This window comes from Labrus mixtus, chromosome 2 (assembly GCF_963584025.1).
Source record: "Labrus mixtus chromosome 2, fLabMix1.1, whole genome shotgun sequence".
NCBI classification, from domain to species: Eukaryota; Metazoa; Chordata; class Actinopteri; order Labriformes; family Labridae; genus Labrus; species Labrus mixtus.
The window spans coordinates 12898478-12917327 of record NC_083613.1 but is presented as its reverse complement, the minus strand read 5'-3'; the positions used below and the strand labels follow the sequence as shown (position 1 = coordinate 12917327).

Here is an 18850-nt window from a genome sequence, read left to right as displayed (position 1 = left end):
TTTAGAAATCTAGTTACGCGATTTACTCGAGGACTCGTTTCAGCCGTACATGATATTGTGTACGAGTAAATTATTTTCTCCTGAAGGAGTGGTGTACACCCTAAAAATACACTCTCCATCCTCTCTGATACATAGAGTTAGGATTTATCATTGATAATCATCAGATAGGCTAATTATACTTTTTAAATAGATTTGTAGTGCAAGATTTGATGCTTTTTATGGTGCCATACTGAGAAACATTGAATATGAGCAGTATGTACATGTAAGGGTTAATCAGAGCTCAAATCACAAATAAGAAACACTTAGAGTCTCTGTTGATTAATTGTCAATAACCATCAAAGTCTTGTGCGTAACAACACATTAATAAGAGCAAAGAAACCACAACAAATTATCAGAGAAAATAAAAAAGGTTCAGTCGCTTCATTTTAAAGATTCATGAATGCATTAAATAACCTGCTGCATTAGATTACTGTGATGAATAAGGGCTGCAACTTTGAATGAAGGGTTTTAAAGGTTTGGGCACTTTAAAAGAGATCAGCCAGAATAGAACAATAAAGCATCTGAAGAAGAGTTCTGCTCACATGACATTCTGTAGAATAAACTGCTCGCTGACCCGAGGTCTGCAGAGACTTTAAGTTCCTCTAAGAGTGGTCTCATCACACTGATTTTCTCTCATGCCTTTTGCTGCTAGTTTACCTCTCTGTCTGTGTGTCTGTGTGTGTATTATAAATATAAATTAATTTGAAGTAAGTTCACTGGTTTAAACAATATGTAGACATTTAAGTTAATATTTTATACAATTAAATCCTGGATTAAGTAAATCTTCTAGCTGATACTACAGTCCTTGATAGTAGTGCATGCTGACAGGTCACATCTGATTACAGGTTAAATATTCTGTATTATATTTTATACTGCTTGTGACTTGCTTTTTTCCACAATTAATATATTTTAAAAAATGTTGAAATGTGGATTAAATTAAGGTTAAATCATCCACTATTTAAAAGACATAAAATGATTTTGCAGTCAACAAGTATTCATGAGATGAAAGCCTGACCCTCCCCCCCCTGCATTGAATGGAAGTGTGTGTGTGTGTTTGTGTGTGTGTTGTATGGGATGGTTCAGGGTCCTTTATACATGTGTTTTGGATTTCATAGGTGTGTTTGAATCTATTTGTGTATATTCTAATAACTGTGAACCGATCATCCTTTTCTGACGGCTGCAGCCAACAATCATTTTCACATCTCATCACACTCATGATCATCATCTTGTTTAATCTTAAATTTAAATAAAAGTTTCATTTAGATGATGCAAAGCTCCCCCAAAAACCTCAAGTTTCAGGTAACAAAAGAATCAGCTTTATTTATCGTCTGTCATTAACTAGAACATTGATTTTTCAGTAATGTGCATGAAGAAACATGGAACATTATCACATTTAGAACGGGGGAAACAACTTTTACATTCACATTATTGCTTAACAAATGACTTTTAATAAGTTGAATAACAAGAATTCCCTTTTGTTTTACTAAACGTTGCAGCTCTCGACTTCAAACTGAGTCCCTAATCTTTCAAACATCACGCTGCTTAGAGGGAGTAGAGCAAAGGAGAAATAAGGAAAGGCACAAATGCACAGTGTGATATCAAACATATGTACAACAATCCAGAAATCACACATCCAAACCTAAAGGACAGGTGCAGAGTCAAGCAAAAAAAAGTGAAAGAGAAAGACGGCTCGCACACCTCAGGGCTCCAATATCCCTGAAACATATTTCACCGGGGTGACAGTCTGAGCAACACCTGCTCTTCATCACCCTGGTGGAATACATTTCTAGAGCCTGCAGTGTGCTAGACGTCTTTCTCTTTGTTTCAGTGACATCAAACATATGACATAAAACATTCGGCATGTACACTGATCACTTTGCATACCTGATAGATGTTTGATAATTGTTAACACTCAGGCTAAACAGGTGATAAATATCATATCTTTAAAGTATGTTAGTCAGAGACGAGTACTGCTCCAGGATCTTCAGTGTGACAATGATCTTGATCGCTTTTCTAAACCACGGATAGAACAAAGCATATATGAGAGGGTTCAAACAAGAGTTAAAGTACAGCAGCCAAGACATGATGGCCCACGACGATGCACTGTTTGATATGTCTTGTCCTGCAAGAGAGGGGTAGTAATATGGACAGAAAGTTATCAAAAACACCAGTATGACTATGCCCAGAGTCCTGGCCGCCTTTCTCTCTGATTTCATTGCGATGATTCGAACCTTGCCGACTGCAGCCCCTATAATATGAGTCTGCATGGCACGAGCCTGAGACACTGCCACGATAAACACTCTCATGTACAGAACAAGGATGACCACACAGGGGCCGATAAAGGTGAACACGAGGTCCACTGTTCCTGACACATAGTTAATCACCACCACACACTCCCCAAAGCAAGAGTTATATCTGTCGGGCTGCCTCAGATTTTCCTTTAAGATCAGCACGGTGTAAAGGATTGAGCAGGCCCAACACAGACACACACACAGCTCCACTGTGCTGCGAGTGATTTGGTTGGAGTACTGCAGAGGATGACAAATAGCTACATAGCGATCGATCGATATGAGCACCATGTTCCCCACAGAGGCCGAGGTAAGAGTGAAGGCTATAATGTCAGACATAGCACACATGAGATCTCCCAGCAGCCAGCAGGTTTCTATGAACCGCACCGTTTCCACCGGCATCACCAGCAGCCCGACAAGGAGGTCCGAGATGGCCAGGGAGAGCAGGAGCAGGTTGGTGGGGGTGTGAAGCTGTCTGAAGTGAGAGATGGAGATTATGACAAGCAGGTTGAGAACAACAGTGAGGACAGCGATGGAAGAGAGCAAAGCATAGAAGAGGATGGCCTCAGTGCGAGGGCGCATTATACCCCTGCAAGACGAGTTAAGGAGCTGAGGGTAGCAGAGCTCGGCTCCCTGCTGGTCATCCATCATTCAGCTCTGAGGGGAGATGGTAACCTGATCCTGCTGAGCTCAGTCTGCTCTCTGAGTGCCAGAATTATCACAGCTCACTTATCCCTGTCAGTTCTATAGGCAAATGGGCGGCTGTAGTCAGTATTGTCTTTTCTTCTGATCGCTCCTCCTCTTCCTCACCTCTCCCTTGGTTATTCCCCCCTCCCTCCTACCGTTTAATTCCACTGTTACATGATGCAACATAAAAGTTTAATGCAACCGACAGAAAACTTTTCTCTGAACTGTAAAGCTTAAAGTAAACTGTAAAAGGGCCGCGCTATAATGCAGTTCAATGTCATCGGACACTGGTTTGCTCTCCTTTCCCCAGACCAACCTGCTGACATGTTTTGGGGCTTAGCCTTCATTATTGTGGCCCCCAACCTATGGAACTCTCCGGGTAGTTATCTGCAATGCTACATCCTTGGATTTATTCAAATAACTTTTGAAAACCTAACCGTTCAGCTCAGCTTGTGGACTTGGTTAATTGTGTTGTCTTGTTTGTATTCTGATGTAAAGCACCATTGGGTCCCTTCAAAGGCGCTCTATAGATCATTATTATTTAACTGTGCAACTGATGATTGGGGATGAGCTGCAAAAAAACTCCTTCTTCAGACTGTCGTTTCCGGCCGCAATACTTACGTCCCTGTTACGTTTCGCCTTCAATCTTACTGTCAAAGTGACCCCACGCACACCGCCCTGTGTGTGTGTGAGGAGCTCCCGCTGTGACGAGTAGGAACCAAAGACCTCAATTTATTACTGTACCCTTCTCAGTTGACCAGGTACTGGAGACCCCTTCCTATACGCCGTGTGCAAAGAAGCTGACTACCGTATAAGCTGGAGCTCCATCAATGACTCTGGGTGGTGGAAGAGGAAGAGCAGCAGGAACCAGCAGTCTCTCACAACCAGGCTTGACTTTAAAAACATGGAAAGTTAGGTGGATCTGCATAGACTTAGGTAACTTGAACCTCACTGACGAGGGCTTGACAATCTTCTGTATTTGAAAAGACTTCTTAGACTCTACCCACAAGGGTAGATCCCGGGTGCTGTTGGGATCTCCATGTGTTAAAACAAAGGTCCGGCCTGCAGCCAATACAGAGGCCTGAGTACAATAACTTTAAATGACTCTTACTCCCAGCATGCCCTGCAACATCTAACACATAGGTGTTAAGTGTAGGGTCGATAAAATTAGTCTCCTCTCATTGTTCTATATCTTCACATGCTTCCAGCTTCAGAGGTGACACCCATCTCTACCTTGCCTAATTCCACGGCCTTGTCTAAGAGTTTTGGCGCAATCAGTAATCAGTAACTATCTGGTTCTAGCACAGAGAGAGATTCTTTCCTGTTATTCTCGTCAATGTTGGTGAACACAATTAGACAGGAGTGCTACAGACAGCCACTGTCACCTGAAGAAGAGTACACCAAGGAAAATCTACTCCTGCCATCAGAAAGACAATAGAGCATAAATCTGACTCCTGCTGCCGTCTCTTTTCATCTGCCATGGAAACCTGGATCTATTGATTTTAACATGCAACACATTGAAGACCAACTGAACTTTGAAACAGTCATCAGAAAAGTGATTCCAATAAAGGCTTTAGTCTGGTCACAGAATAGTTTAGGAAGGTTTATTTTATAACAATTGATAATTGTGCATTATTGTTGACTGAACGTCACATTCTGTTTATTATCTGCTGTAAGCTGCTGCATTTGTTTTTGTTGCTGAACCGCTGTGTTCGCCTACCTGTGTTTAATCACTGCTGTACAAGCTTACTCACAGTTAACGTCTTTCACAATCAGAAAGACCAGTGTACCTGCCGTTGAATCAAAGTCCGGCCACTGGCTTTCTGGTGTTTAAGTTATAGTTACTGAACTCAGCTCAGAGAGATCAAGCTAAGCCACGCGACATCCTTTGTCTTTTTCCACCATTTTGTACCTACGTGACGTAGCTCCACATAGTGCTCTCATCTGCCCTCTATCTTCCCCCCTCTCTCTCTGTCTCTCTTTCTCACACACACACACACACACACACACACACACACACACACACACACATCGGCATGCTGTTTGTTTGTAGATATTTTGTTTGCTGTAGTTTAGTTTATAAGAGTTATTTGTTTGATTGTGTTTCATTGATTGACTTGACAATTGATTGGCTTTGTTAAATAAATTCTGTTATAACTGAAAGAGCAGTTGTTTGTGATTACTGGTGTATTTGCATTGTGATATAAGCTGGGTGCGAGGGCCTTGTGTACGGATTTCACGCCTTCAATTGACTAAATATAGGTTATTAATAATAGTAATTAATTAACTAATTTGAGACTGATTTTAGTGATATTTGGATATTCTGTTCTCTGATCTCAGAGTGGTGCCCCAAATTAATTAAACTAAGTTTAATAATATTGTTAATTTATATTAATAATTAAATTAAAATAATTGTTAATAATATGACCAAATTTGACTATATAACACCCCAACAGTGGATAACCGTACTTTCTGGCCACCTTGGTAGTTGGGAGGCACGGTGCGTTGGCGATTGGCAGTTCTTGAATAAGGTTCTTTCGAGCTGAGGTGGCTGGCCCTGGCTTGAACCCATGTCCAACATCAATAGCGGATGAAGGCCTCGACTGAAGGACAGAAAACCTCCTTCTCTTGGACAGGAAACAACAGAAGTTGGAACCCCTTTGCACATTGGAGAGGGGACAAGCCAGTGGCAGAGCTGGTAAATGTGTTGTGGGTATATTCCACCCACAAAAGCTGTCGAGACCAGGATGATGGGTCCTTGGAAGAGACGTCTCCATCTCCTGGTAATACATTCCATCTGCCCGTTGGACTGTGGATGGAACCCAGAGGACAAACTAACAGTGGCCCCGAGGAGAAGTGAATCGGGACTTGATGGTCTGGATGGCCTCATCAGCTGAAGAGTACCACCGGAACAGCACTTTGGAGGAGGTCAGGGCTTTGAGGGGACCACCTACTGTGTTGTAGCTCCGGATGAACCTGCAGTCACCGTTGGCGAACCACAGAACCCTTTGAAGTTGGTTGCGGGAATCAGGAACGGGCCAATGAAAAACTGGAGAAACCTTGGCAGTGTCCATCTGGATGATTCCCTGCCCACCAATGTACTCCAGGAATGAGACAGACAGGGAGTGAAACTCACACTTTTAAGTTTTGACAAAAAAGTGAGTTCTCCAGGAGGTGTTGAAGGACTGTCTAAACATGATGAACATGTTCCTCTTCATTCTTGGAAAAGATCCGAAAGTCGTCCAGATAGACGAACACAAACTTGTTCAGCATGTCTCTGAGGATACGATTGACCAGGGCTTGAAAAAAGCTGGGGCATAGGTGAGAGTGTGACAGTGGGAGTATTGGTAGTCAGAGGCAGACGGGTAATCAGTCCAAGGATGAGTGTGGGAAAGCCTTACATGGAGGCGAAGAACAATCTTGCAACAAACTGGTGAATGGGAGAGGATTAAGTACCTGTTTGATTACGGATGATCTGCAGCTGTGTGCCCAGGTGTACTGAGTTGCTTGATGAGTCTTGAGGCTTGATTGTCCCTGACGCCCAGCCAGTATCATCGGACTGTGTCTTGCCTTAACCACCGCCCGACCCCCAGGCTCCACCATTGGACTGTGCCGTCCCAACCACCAGCTGACACTCAGCCACCACCATCAGACTGTGTTGTCCCCACAATCACAGCATCCTCATTCATGCACGGCCTGCTCCGACCTCCACCTCAGCTGTAAGGAAGTGTGGACAACAGGAACGTGAGGAATACAAAGTAAAAATCCTTCCAGCAGATTATTCCATATGCTTTTTTGTAAAGCGTTTGAGACTTGTTATGAATAGGCGCTATAGAAATAATGATTGATTGATTGATTGATGAGTAGGGTGTGACCGGTGAGCAGAGAGGATCAGAGGTGAGTCAATGCAAAAAGCTGAGATCCATACAGCAGAGCTGTGACAGAGCAGGGAACAAAAGAACTACTTCATCAAAAGAAATACATTTGTACTTTTTTGTTATGTCAATAAATTTGTTAACTAGGGTAAATAAACAATAAACATTTTGTTGTTTGCACAAAAACTTCATGCCACCCCTGCATAAGTCAGGGCCTGGGCTGGGCCACCCCAGTCTAAAAAGTCTGGATTCCACCCTGCTTGTTTAACTAACGGGCTTCAAAGCACATGTTACTTTGTCCAGAAACAGGAGGACAGAGGGGGCAATAAGTGAATGACAGGGACTCAACTGAGTGAGTGACAGAGTCACTGACAAGCTTCAGCTGAGAGAGTCACGTCTGATTTCATTGCTAATACACTTGTCCTATTGGGACTGATAAATCCTAACAAAAAGACAAAGTTTGAGTTTTCTCTGCTCATCCATATTGTATTAAAAAAAAGCACAAACGGACTGTTTGTGTTACGACATGCAAATCAACAGAGTGAACAGTGCACCGCTCTCTCTCGTAAAGTGTCAATGTAGCTCGCCCATGAAGTGTCTTAAATATCTAGGACAGAGATATTATAGTGATCTTTAAGTGTATACTGCACACATCTGTTAAAGGGGTTTCCTTCAGTGGAATGGTTGTTTAGAGGTGTTGTTCGCAGGATGAGGATGAGTGCAGGAAATGCCTAGATCTAAGCTAGGATCCCCCACAGTGGAATGTGAACAAATGGACCCTTATGTCCAGAGGGTTGCCCAGGGACAGCTGGACAGGAGATTGTATCTGTGACCTGTGTTGTCCTTTGAGTTTATGACATATATATAACTGCAGAAACCCCTGCAGTTGTAGTAAGAGGGGTTGTCCTGAGTCCAGAGAGATACCCAAGAATAAACAGATGTCCTCATGTGCCCTGTAACATTATGTATAAATAGCACTCTCAATGTATGTTCGGGAGAGATCACTTTTGGCTGTGTCTCTCCCAGGTCGAACCATGGCGAGCCTGGCGATGCTGTAACTTGTTTGTCAATAAAATGATCATTATGTAAGCAAGCCAGTGTCAACGGCAAATTTCTTCATTATCAAACATATCAACAACAAGGAAATCCACATCAATTTTGGCGTCACGGAACAGGATCAGTTGGGGCCTTCTGCAGTGGACGAGAGTTTCAGTGGGAGCATTCCTCCATCACCTCAGAGCGTGAGTGTTGTTTTTACACATTGGGGAGTTGATTCTGTCTGAAATTTGGCTCCACTGTCAAAGAACTGAAGTGCAATGATGTGTTGATGTTGGAGTAATTCTCTGTCTAAATTGGGGTTTATTGAGTTAAAAAATATATAAATAAAGGGAAATACAAGAAAAGAGAATAAGAGATAAAATAAATAAAGAAAAGAGAAAAGAGAATAATAGATAAATAAGAGTTGAAAGGTAAAGTTAGCATAAGCGCAACAAGTAACTAGAGAACAGTTAGCTAAAAAACTATGCAAGTTTAACAAGGACAGGGCCCGTATCCTTTTAACAGTAAGTCATGTGTAAATTAGACACTGAAGTGAAAGTTGGCTTTAAGAAGTAGTCAAATTGAGTAAAAATAAAACAAAGGGGATCCCTGGCCAGGGAAATGGGAAATTTGAGAAATTAAACATATAATGTAGGAAATACAGAGATTAAATAGATGAGAAATAAAGAAGAGAAGTAAAAAGATGAAAAGTGAAGAGAAGAAATAAAGATAAAAGAGTTTTGAGAAAAGTGGAAAAATGAAAGTGCTGAATAAAGGGAACAGTGTGCATTGAAGCATGCAGTGTGAAGTAATTTGTTAAAAGACAATTTGTTAAAAGTTTGGCCAAAGTAAAACATTTTTGATAGAGGGAAAATTATAAATAAGTCGACTTTAAAATTTGAACTAAGGCGCGGTGGTTTTTGAGGTGTGTGTGTGTGTGTGTTTAAAGGCTGCTGGACAGTCTTGGTGCGCTGGGATGTGGATATGTGTAAAAGGCTGGAGTGATGTTTTTGTTGCTGTATAAATGATCCGGAAATGTTCTTGTTTGTGTGTGATTGATAAATAGAATAGATGTATTATTAAATAGGCATATATAGCAGGTGATTGGTTAAAGGTGATTTAGTAACTGATAAGGGGACATTTTCTGTTTCATAAGTGTTAAAATACCTATGAGCCTTTGTTCCAGAGGACGTTTATTTAATCTGATCTTCATCAGTGTTAAAATACCTATGAGCCCTTTGTTTCAGGGGACGTTTATATATACGACTTGATAAAATATGAGCCCCTCAGAGGACGTTCATATAATCTGATAAATATTAATGAGCCTAATAAAGGACGTTTATAGATAAATATATATAGTATCTGTTTTCTAACAGAAGTGGAGAGTGCAGTGAGGATAGTCTGCACATATTCAGGGACTAGGAATAGAGAAAATAAAATTGTCTGAGAAAGTTAAAACTGCCGGCTGATTGGAGTGTGAATTTTTCTCCTCTTTCTGTCTGTTTGTGTGTATGTATGTGACCACATTATGCTGTGAATTTTGTCTGTTCAAAAGAATGAATAGTCTTATTTAAAATAGGTAGAAGTTAGTTTTTCAGAGGATACATTTTGTATTTGGCTGTTGATTGGGAGAATATTGTGCTGATTTCTGTGTGTCTGTAGACTCTGTGTATTAACTGCATTGGGTTTGGAGATGATGTTAACTCTTTGACAGCCAGGTTAGACTGGAAGCTCTTGAGAAATTTAGGAGGCGGTCCAAGAGGCGTTGCCTCAAATAGAGAGCCAATTAGATTCCTCCACTCTTCTTCTCTCTGGGGGACACAGAGGGAAGGAAAACACACCCCCAGCAGGGAGACAGCTTTTGACACAGAAAAAAAAAAGAAAAAACAATGAATGACAGATAATGTGTGCATATTTCACTGAATTGTTATTGCATTGTGTATATGAATTCAGAGTGATTAAAATTTTTGTTTTGTTTTCTTTCTGATTTCTCTATCTCTCTTTAGAGAGACTTGATAAAATGTGTCCAGTAATTGTGAGAGGTCAAAAATTAGAGTATTTAAGCCTTGGCAAAGTACAGATATGTCAAACATACTTGAAAAGTTACCCACTCTTCAGGATGGAGCACATCCTTGGATTTCAAAGTTAGAAGAGGTTTTGGTGGGAACACAGCCTGTCATGGGAGACATTAAGAGACTTTTGGCTAGCCTCATTGGGGTCCCAGCAATGGAGGAAATCCTGCAAGCAGCAGGCCTTAATAGATATGTGGCGACTGCAGTGTATGATCCAGAATTGTTAGCTGCAAGTAGAGGTCGGATGTGGAGAGCATTGAGAGATGCATTTCCAACAAACGTACAACCTGATAATATTTTCATTGAATCATTGGGTCCGCAGGAAAACCCAAGAGCTTATGTGTCTAGGGCTCATCAAGTGTGGAGAAATGTCACAGGAAATGACCCAGACTTAAATCAAATGGAGCAATCAATTTTGAGAGCTAAGATACAGAAGGGGTTGCCCCTACCAGTGAGGAGCAAGTTGGCAGAGGTGGTTGGTCTTGGTAGCATGGCAAAAGGTGTGTATAAGGATCACATAGCACATCAAGTTGAGCTATGTCGGAAAAAGGAGCATGACCAGAAAGAACAGGACCAGGAGACTCTTAGAAAACTTAACCAACTACAGCTGGTAGATAATAAGAAAGAGAAGAAACAAGCTGTGGTTATGCATAGTCAACCTCAATCAAATCAATTACCACCACAATCGCAGCATGAACAGATCCAGTTTCAGCTACCTCAGCTGTTATCCGTGATTCCCACTGCACCTTTTCCACAGTCAGTTTTTGATAAACCACAGATAGGAAGTTTAGGAAGAGGTAGAGGAGGAAATTTCCAACAGTCTTCAGGAATGTGTCATAATTGTGGACAGCTAAGCCACTTTGCTTGAGAATGTTACAGAACAGAGGAAGAATAGAGGAGGTTTCAGAGGAGTATAGATAGATGCTGAGGTTGGAGAGGACTTTTCTGTTGTTTACAGGAAAGGTCAAGGAGTTAGATTTATGTTGAAGGAATTGTAAGGTAGAATAGTGAAGGTTCAGGAAGTAGAGAGATAAGTGAATGCTCAGATAATTAAATTGTTAGACCTGCTAGGTCTGATGATTTAGGAAGCACATGGTTTAGCTCATGTGCAAGGGGGGAGTTAGGAGAAAGATTATGAAAGAGTATGGTTTTTGGGTACTGTATTTGCTTGAGCAGGTTGATTATGTCATAGGCAGGTGTACAATTTGTCTAAAAACAATGTTAGGACACCAAAAGGTCCTATGTGTGAGTTAGTTGTGGATTTTGTTGATATGATAAGACCGGTAGGAGGTAAAAGATATATGCTAGTTGTTGTGGATAGATTTTCAAGATGGCTTGAAGCCTGTCCAACTAAGCGGAAAGATGCGTCTAGGAGTTGTTTATCATCTGCAAATCCAAGGTGTTTGTGAAAAAATGACTGATGTGTTAAAAAATGTATTGTTAAAATCTGCCAACACATAGGTCTGAATTTGATGAAGGTGTTTCTGTTGGTGTTAATGGTGTTTTGATTAAAGCCACTTAGAGGTAAAAGTTTAAATTTAACTGGAGGTGACTGTTATACTTTGATCCCTGATGCTACTGACAATATGACTAGTGTCATAGATGCATTGAAACTTGTAAGGAATTCATTTGGTCCATCAGAAGGAGCAGGATGGTCTGCGAATGCTTGGTTACAAGACCAATTAGGACCAATGGGAGCTATAGTGGCTCAGATTCTGGTGGCTATTCTTCTATCACTATGTGTGATGTTTTGTTTTTGTACGCTGTTGTTGACCTTTGCTAAAGCTATGATATTGAGATTTGAAGTTAGTAGATCAATTAGGGAGAAAACATTCAGATGCCACTACTGAGTGGTAATGATCTAAGCGAAGATGAGGAGGTCATAGAGGTTGGACAAGAACTGGTAGAGAAATATCCATTTTGAATATCTGACTTCATCATTGACTCCCTATTATTTTGAACAAAGAAGGGAATGGATAAAAGGGGGGAAATTGAATATGTTAATCATGTAGTGGAATAATGTGAAAGTATGATACAAAGATGAATATTTTTGATGTTTTTGTATGTGCAAAGATACTGGTTGTTGATTTTTCTTCCTAGGACAATATTTGGGAAGACCAAAGTGAGGGTGGCTAATTGTCCAGAGATCCTTCCAGCCTAATGGACTTGAACAACCAAACTTAGGAAAATGGAGGATGGAAATGAACAGTGGAAACCTGAATGAGGACATCATGATGAGGGGTTTCGATTGAAAAATCATTGAAGGGTTATTACAGTAGAAGCTGATGCTGCTAAAAAGCAACAGTTTTGATATATACGTATGTTTTATGTATGTTTTTATAGTATTGGATTTTCTTCATTACAATGTAACTTGTATTATTGGTTACTATAATGTACTTTTTACTCTATAGTAGGTATTTTTAGTAAAACATATTATTTGGATTAGTATTGGAGTTTTCAGGAACTGTATGAGATGCATATATTGGGACCTCAGGTGTTTTCTTTCTTTATCGATCTTTAGGGAAATTGGTGTTAGGTAGGGAAAGGTCCATTGGAAGGTGCGATGGGTCGACCAGCCTGACTTTGGACAACTTTTTTGATTTTATTTCTGAGAGTTTAAATGTATGCATTTCTATATCGTCCTATAAAGTTTTTATAACCTTTTTCTTTTTGATTGGTTTGGAGTGCTATATGTGGTTGCCTGGGGCAGAGGGACCGTGAGAGAGTTTTCCTGTCTAGATTGTTTGATGGATAAAAAAGAAAGATAGCTGCCAGATGGTACAGATGGTATGCCAGAGATATTATAGTGATCTTTAAGTGTATACTGCACACATCTGTTAAAGGGGTTTCCTTCAGTGGAATGGTTGCTTAGAGGTGTTGTTTGCAGGATGAGGATGAGTGCAGGAAATGCCTAGATCTAAGCTAGGATCCCCCACAGTGGAATGTGAACAAATGGACCCTTATGTCCAGAGGGTTGCCCAGGGACAGTTGGACAGGAGATTGTATCTGTGACCTGTGTTGTCCTTTGAGTTTATGACATACATATAACTGCAGAAACCCCTGCAGTTGTAGTAAGAGGGGTTGTCCTGAGTCCAGAGAGATACCCAAGAAGAAACAGATGTCCTCATGTGCCCTGTAACATTGTGTATAAATAGCACTCTCAATGTATGTTCGGGAGAGATCACTTTTGGCTGTGTCTCTCCCAGGTCGAACCATGGCGAGCCTGGCGATGCTGTAACTTGTTTGTCAATAAAATGATCATTATGTAAGCAAGCCAGTGTCAACGGCAAATTTCTAAATTATCAAACATATCAACAACAAGGAAATCCACATCACCCACCAACGATCTAACTCCCTCCGTTAGGAATATACACCAATAAAAGATACAGTCGGCATCAAGGGGAACGCCCACAAAACATCACATCCGGTTTGGGCTGAGGGCGAAAACAAACCGCTAGACACAATGCTAAAGGCCTGCTGTGTTCCCTTTGTCTCTACAAATAAACTGAGAAAGTCAAATCTGAGGTTTTAAATGTTCTCCCACAGAAGCACAGAGCAGAGTACAAGAGACGGGAAGCGGGAGGAAGAGCTTAGTTGCCAGTTGGATCCAAAATTTAAACGTGTATGCCTGTAGTCAGAACTGCATCACTGCAGTACAGTTAACTTAAACATAATTTTTACCTTATACAAACTGTGGAAGATTATTTCAAGGGGACCATGTAGGATTAACAGTTAAAAGGCAAGTGAAATGCATCACATGTTTTGCTAAATGAGCTATCTTAATGGTTGTCCAGTACCAGGTTACTCATTTTATGTTACGTGTAATTGATAAAATTTTAAATGAATGTGATATTGTCTGTTACCGGTGATTCAATCGGGTAAATATATATGGGAACGATATTTTGGGCCATTCAGCTCATTCGTCTGGTCTTTTAAAACGTATCTGACAACAATTCTATCCTATTCTTTTAATTTCATTTATATATCTTTCTTTGTCAATATACAGAAATAAATGAGTATGGGACATGACACCTTGTAAGTTCTAGCATCGCAGTTTCAAATCTGTGCCTTTGTATTATTAGTGGCTGGGGGAAAGGATCCTTTTCCGCCACGGGACACCCCACCCCCAACTATGACGCAATGCCAACTGTTTTTATAATCCATAGAAATCATCAAAAAGAAGGAGAAAGAGGATTGTGAAAAATTGACATACCATTCATAGAGTTTTTGCCCTGTAGGAGCAGCGTGCTTTAAGCGAGTGTCAATTAAAATATGAAACGTTGCTGGGGGAATAATAGCTGTCTCGTAAATGTTTCAGGGAAATCTTTTAAAAAGTCAATACAAACCATATAGGAGATGCGTGGCAGTGTGCGTGTGTCAAAGACGAAAACTCGCTCTGGATTTGTACACTTTGGCAGAGCAGAGACATGGTCTGCGGATTTAGATGAAGTCTCGAGGCATTTTAGAAATCTAGTTACGCGATTTACTCGAGGACTCGTTTCAGCCGTACATGATATTGTGTACGAGTAAATTATTTTCTCCTGAAGGAGTGGTGTACACCCTAAAAATACACTCTCCATCCTCTCTGATACATAGAGTTAGGATTTATCATTGATAATCATCAGATAGGCTAATTATACTTTTTAAATAGATTTGTAGTGCAAGATTTGATGCTTTTTATGGTGCCATACTGAGAAACATTGAATATGAGCAGTATGTACATGTAAGGGTTAATCAGAGCTCAAATCACAAATAAGAAACACTTAGAGTCTCTGTTGATTAATTGTCAATAACCATCAAAGTCTTGTGCGTAACAACACATTAATAAGAGCAAAGAAACCACAACAAATTATCAGAGAAAATAAAAAAGGTTCAGTCGCTTCATTTTAAAGATTCATGAATGCATTAAATAACCTGCTGCATTAGATTACTGTGATGAATAAGGGCTGCAACTTTGAATGAAGGGTTTTAAAGGTTTGGGCACTTTAAAAGAGATCAGCCAGAATAGAACAATAAAGCATCTGAAGAAGAGTTCTGCTCACATGACATTCTGTAGAATAAACTGCTCGCTGACCCGAGGTCTGCAGAGACTTTAAGTTCCTCTAAGAGTGGTCTCATCACACTGATTTTCTCTCATGCCTTTTGCTGCTAGTTTACCTCTCTGTCTGTGTGTCTGTGTGTGTATTATAAATATAAATTAATTTGAAGTAAGTTCACTGGTTTAAACAATATGTAGACATTTAAGTTAATATTTTATACAATTAAATCCTGGATTAAGTAAATCTTCTAGCTGATACTACAGTCCTTGATAGTAGTGCATGCTGACAGGTCACATCTGATTACAGGTTAAATATTCTGTATTATATTTTATACTGCTTGTGACTTGCTTTTTTCCACAATTAATATATTTTAAAAAATGTTGAAATGTGGATTAAATTAAGGTTAAATCATCCACTATTTAAAAGACATAAAATGATTTTGCAGTCAACAAGTATTCATGAGATGAAAGCCTGACCCTCCCCCCCCTGCATTGAATGGAAGTGTGTGTGTGTGTTTGTGTGTGTGTTGTATGGGATGGTTCAGGGTCCTTTATACATGTGTTTTGGATTTCATAGGTGTGTTTGAATCTATTTGTGTATATTCTAATAACTGTGAACCGATCATCCTTTTCTGACGGCTGCAGCCAACAATCATTTTCACATCTCATCACACTCATGATCATCATCTTGTTTAATCTTAAATTTAAATAAAAGTTTCATTTAGATGATGCAAAGCTCCCCCAAAAACCTCAAGTTTCAGGTAACAAAAGAATCAGCTTTATTTATCGTCTGTCATTAACTAGAACATTGATTTTTCAGTAATGTGCATGAAGAAACATGGAACATTATCACATTTAGAACGGGGGAAACAACTTTTACATTCACATTATTGCTTAACAAATGACTTTTAATAAGTTGAATAACAAGAATTCCCTTTTGTTTTACTAAACGTTGCAGCTCTCGACTTCAAACTGAGTCCCTAATCTTTCAAACATCACGCTGCTTAGAGGGAGTAGAGCAAAGGAGAAATAAGGAAAGGCACAAATGCACAGTGTGATATCAAACATATGTACAACAATCCAGAAATCACACATCCAAACCTAAAGGACAGGTGCAGAGTCAAGCAAAAAAAAGTGAAAGAGAAAGACGGCTCGCACACCTCAGGGCTCCAATATCCCTGAAACATATTTCACCGGGGTGACAGTCTGAGCAACACCTGCTCTTCATCACCCTGGTGGAATACATTTCTAGAGCCTGCAGTGTGCTAGACGTCTTTCTCTTTGTTTCAGTGACATCAAACATATGACATAAAACATTCGGCATGTACACTGATCACTTTGCATACCTGATAGATGTTTGATAATTGTTAACACTCAGGCTAAACAGGTGATAAATATCATATCTTTAAAGTATGTTAGTCAGAGACGAGTACTGCTCCAGGATCTTCAGTGTGACAATGATCTTGATCGCTTTTCTAAACCACGGATAGAACAAAGCATATATGAGAGGGTTCAAACAAGAGTTAAAGTACAGCAGCCAAGACATGATGGCCCACGACGATGCACTGTTTGATATGTCTTGTCCTGCAAGAGAGGGGTAGTAATATGGACAGAAAGTTATCAAAAACACCAGTATGACTATGCCCAGAGTCCTGGCCGCCTTTCTCTCTGATTTCATTGCGATGATTCGAACCTTGCCGACTGCAGCCCCTATAATATGAGTCTGCATGGCACGAGCCTGAGACACTGCCACGATAAACACTCTCATGTACAGAACAAGGATGACCACACAGGGGCCGATAAAGGTGAACACGAGGTCCACTGTTCCTGACACATAGTTAATCACCACCACACACTCCCCAAAGCAAGAGTTATATCTGTCGGGCTGCCTCAGATGTTCCTTTAAGATCAGCACGGTGTAAAGGATTGAGCAGGCCCAACACAGACACACACACAGCTCCACTGTGCTGCGAGTGATTTGGTTGGAGTACTGCAGAGGATGACAAATAGCTACATAGCGATCGATCGATATGAGCACCATGTTCCCCACAGAGGCCGAGGTAAGAGTGAAGGCTATAATGTCAGACATAGCACACATGAGATCTCCCAGCAGCCAGCAGGTTTCTATGAACCGCACCGTTTCCACCGGCATCACCAGCAGCCCGACAAGGAGGTCCGAGATGGCCAGGGAGAGCAGGAGCAGGTTGGTGGGGGTGTGAAGCTGTCTGAAGTGAGAGATGGAGATTATGACAAGCAGGTTGAGAACAACAGTGAGGACAGCGATGGAAGAGAGCAAAGCATAGAAGAGGATGGCCTCAGTGCGAGGGCGCATTATACCCCTGCAAGACGAGTTAAGGAGCTGAGGGTAGCAGAGCTCGGCTCCCTGCTGGTCATCCATCATCCAGCTCTGAGGGGAGATGGTAACCTGATCCTGCTGAGCTCAGTCTGCTCTCTGAGTGCCAGAATTATCACAGCTCACTTATCTCTGACGGCAATTCCCGAGTCATCCTCTTCATCCCTGTCAGTTCTATAGGCAAATGGGCAGCTGTAGTCAGTATTGTCTTTTCTTCTGAACTCTCCTCCTCTTCCTCACCTCTCCCTTGATTATTCCCCCCTCCCTCCTACCGTCTTTTTCCACTGTCACATGATGTACATCACACAACAACTTGGTTAATTGTGTTGTATTGTTTGTGTGGTGTGATGTAAAGTGTCATTGGGTCCCTAAAAGACACTTTACACATCATTTTTATTCAACCCTCGTGTTCCCATTTACTATGCAACTTTTTTCCTCCCGGGTCAAATTGACCCATTCTGTTTCGACTACTTATAAAGCACAAGGTATAATATGATCACCAAATATTTTTGTTTCACCTTTTTAGTGAACTTGTTTCCAACACATTAACATGAAATTTACCATTATTTTTTGTAATTTATGGAATGATGGACCACAGTTACATAAAACGATACCTCATTTTTTAGGAAAAAAAGTACAAATTGTGAATTATTTTCACTATTGTTATGATCAGTGGCTAAAAAGTAGATGGAATATCACAGACTGGTATAGGTCCAAATGTAGTAAGGATGAAAAATAGTTTTGAAAACATTTACATTTTTGAAATTATACCATGTTTTTGAATAAAATAAGCAGAAATTGCATTATATTGCATTGGGCCTCCAATGTAATGTAATGCAATTTCTACCCAATGCTTTGAAGTATGTGTGTGTGTGTATGTATGTGTGCGCGTGTGTATTAGAGGTCATTTGTGTGTCTGCGTGTGTGTTACAGAGGATTTTGTGTCTGTGTGTCTGCACTCCTCCACTCCCCCCTCCCTCCGACTGTTGCGGCACGTGCGTAATAGCGTCACTCAAAAATAGCCAATCAAATCGTTTGTTTACCGGAAAAGCGATGTGGAATGTGGAATGTGGAATGAGAAAATGGCTTGCTCGAAAATCAAGAAAGTTGACCACGAAAACAGAAATTTTAAAAATGAATGGACTGACAAATACCTGTTCATTCTCCCGCAAGGCAGTACTAAACCTTTTTGTCTTGTATGTGTTGAAACCGTGGAGCTGATAAAAAGCGGGAATGTTAAGCGGCATTACGAATCCAAACACAGATCCTTTGAGGAAACGTATCCCCAGAAGTCAGAAGTAAGAGCGGAAAATATCCGAGCTGAGAGCAGCAACATGCAAATGAATGCTCACTTAAGATTGCATGGATTTTGGGGCAACATAAAAAAACTTTCAGTGACGCAACAAGGAGTGCTTGAACGCCGCTGCCGAGACGTTACTTGAAGGTAAACAAAGGGATGA

General features: G+C 40.6%; 2 protein-coding genes across 2 annotated transcripts; both read right to left on the bottom strand.

Moving 5' to 3' along the window:
* Positions 1–1416: 1416 nt before the first annotated feature.
* On the bottom strand, positions 1417–2978 carry LOC132954555 (trace amine-associated receptor 13c-like). The gene has a single exon (XM_061027139.1). It carries the CDS (start codon positions 2976–2978, stop codon positions 1983–1985), a length of 996 nt encoding a protein of 331 aa, XP_060883122.1. The 3' UTR covers positions 1417–1982.
* A 12898-nt stretch (positions 2979–15876) lies between these two features.
* Positions 15877–17574, bottom strand: LOC132954547 (trace amine-associated receptor 13c-like). Its single transcript, XM_061027127.1, has one exon. The coding sequence runs from the start codon at positions 17436–17438 to the stop codon at positions 16443–16445; it is 996 nt and encodes a 331-aa protein (XP_060883110.1). The 5' UTR covers positions 17439–17574; the 3' UTR covers positions 15877–16442.
* Positions 17575–18850: the final 1276 nt, after the last annotated feature.

Bases quoted from the DNA above. Each gene is read 5' to 3' on its own strand.
- LOC132954547 (XM_061027127.1), bottom strand. From the start codon at position 17,438: ATGATGGATGACCAGCAGGGAGCCGAGCTCTGCTACCCTCAGCTCCTT.
- LOC132954555 (XM_061027139.1), bottom strand. From the start codon at position 2,978: ATGATGGATGACCAGCAGGGAGCCGAGCTCTGCTACCCTCAGCTCCTT.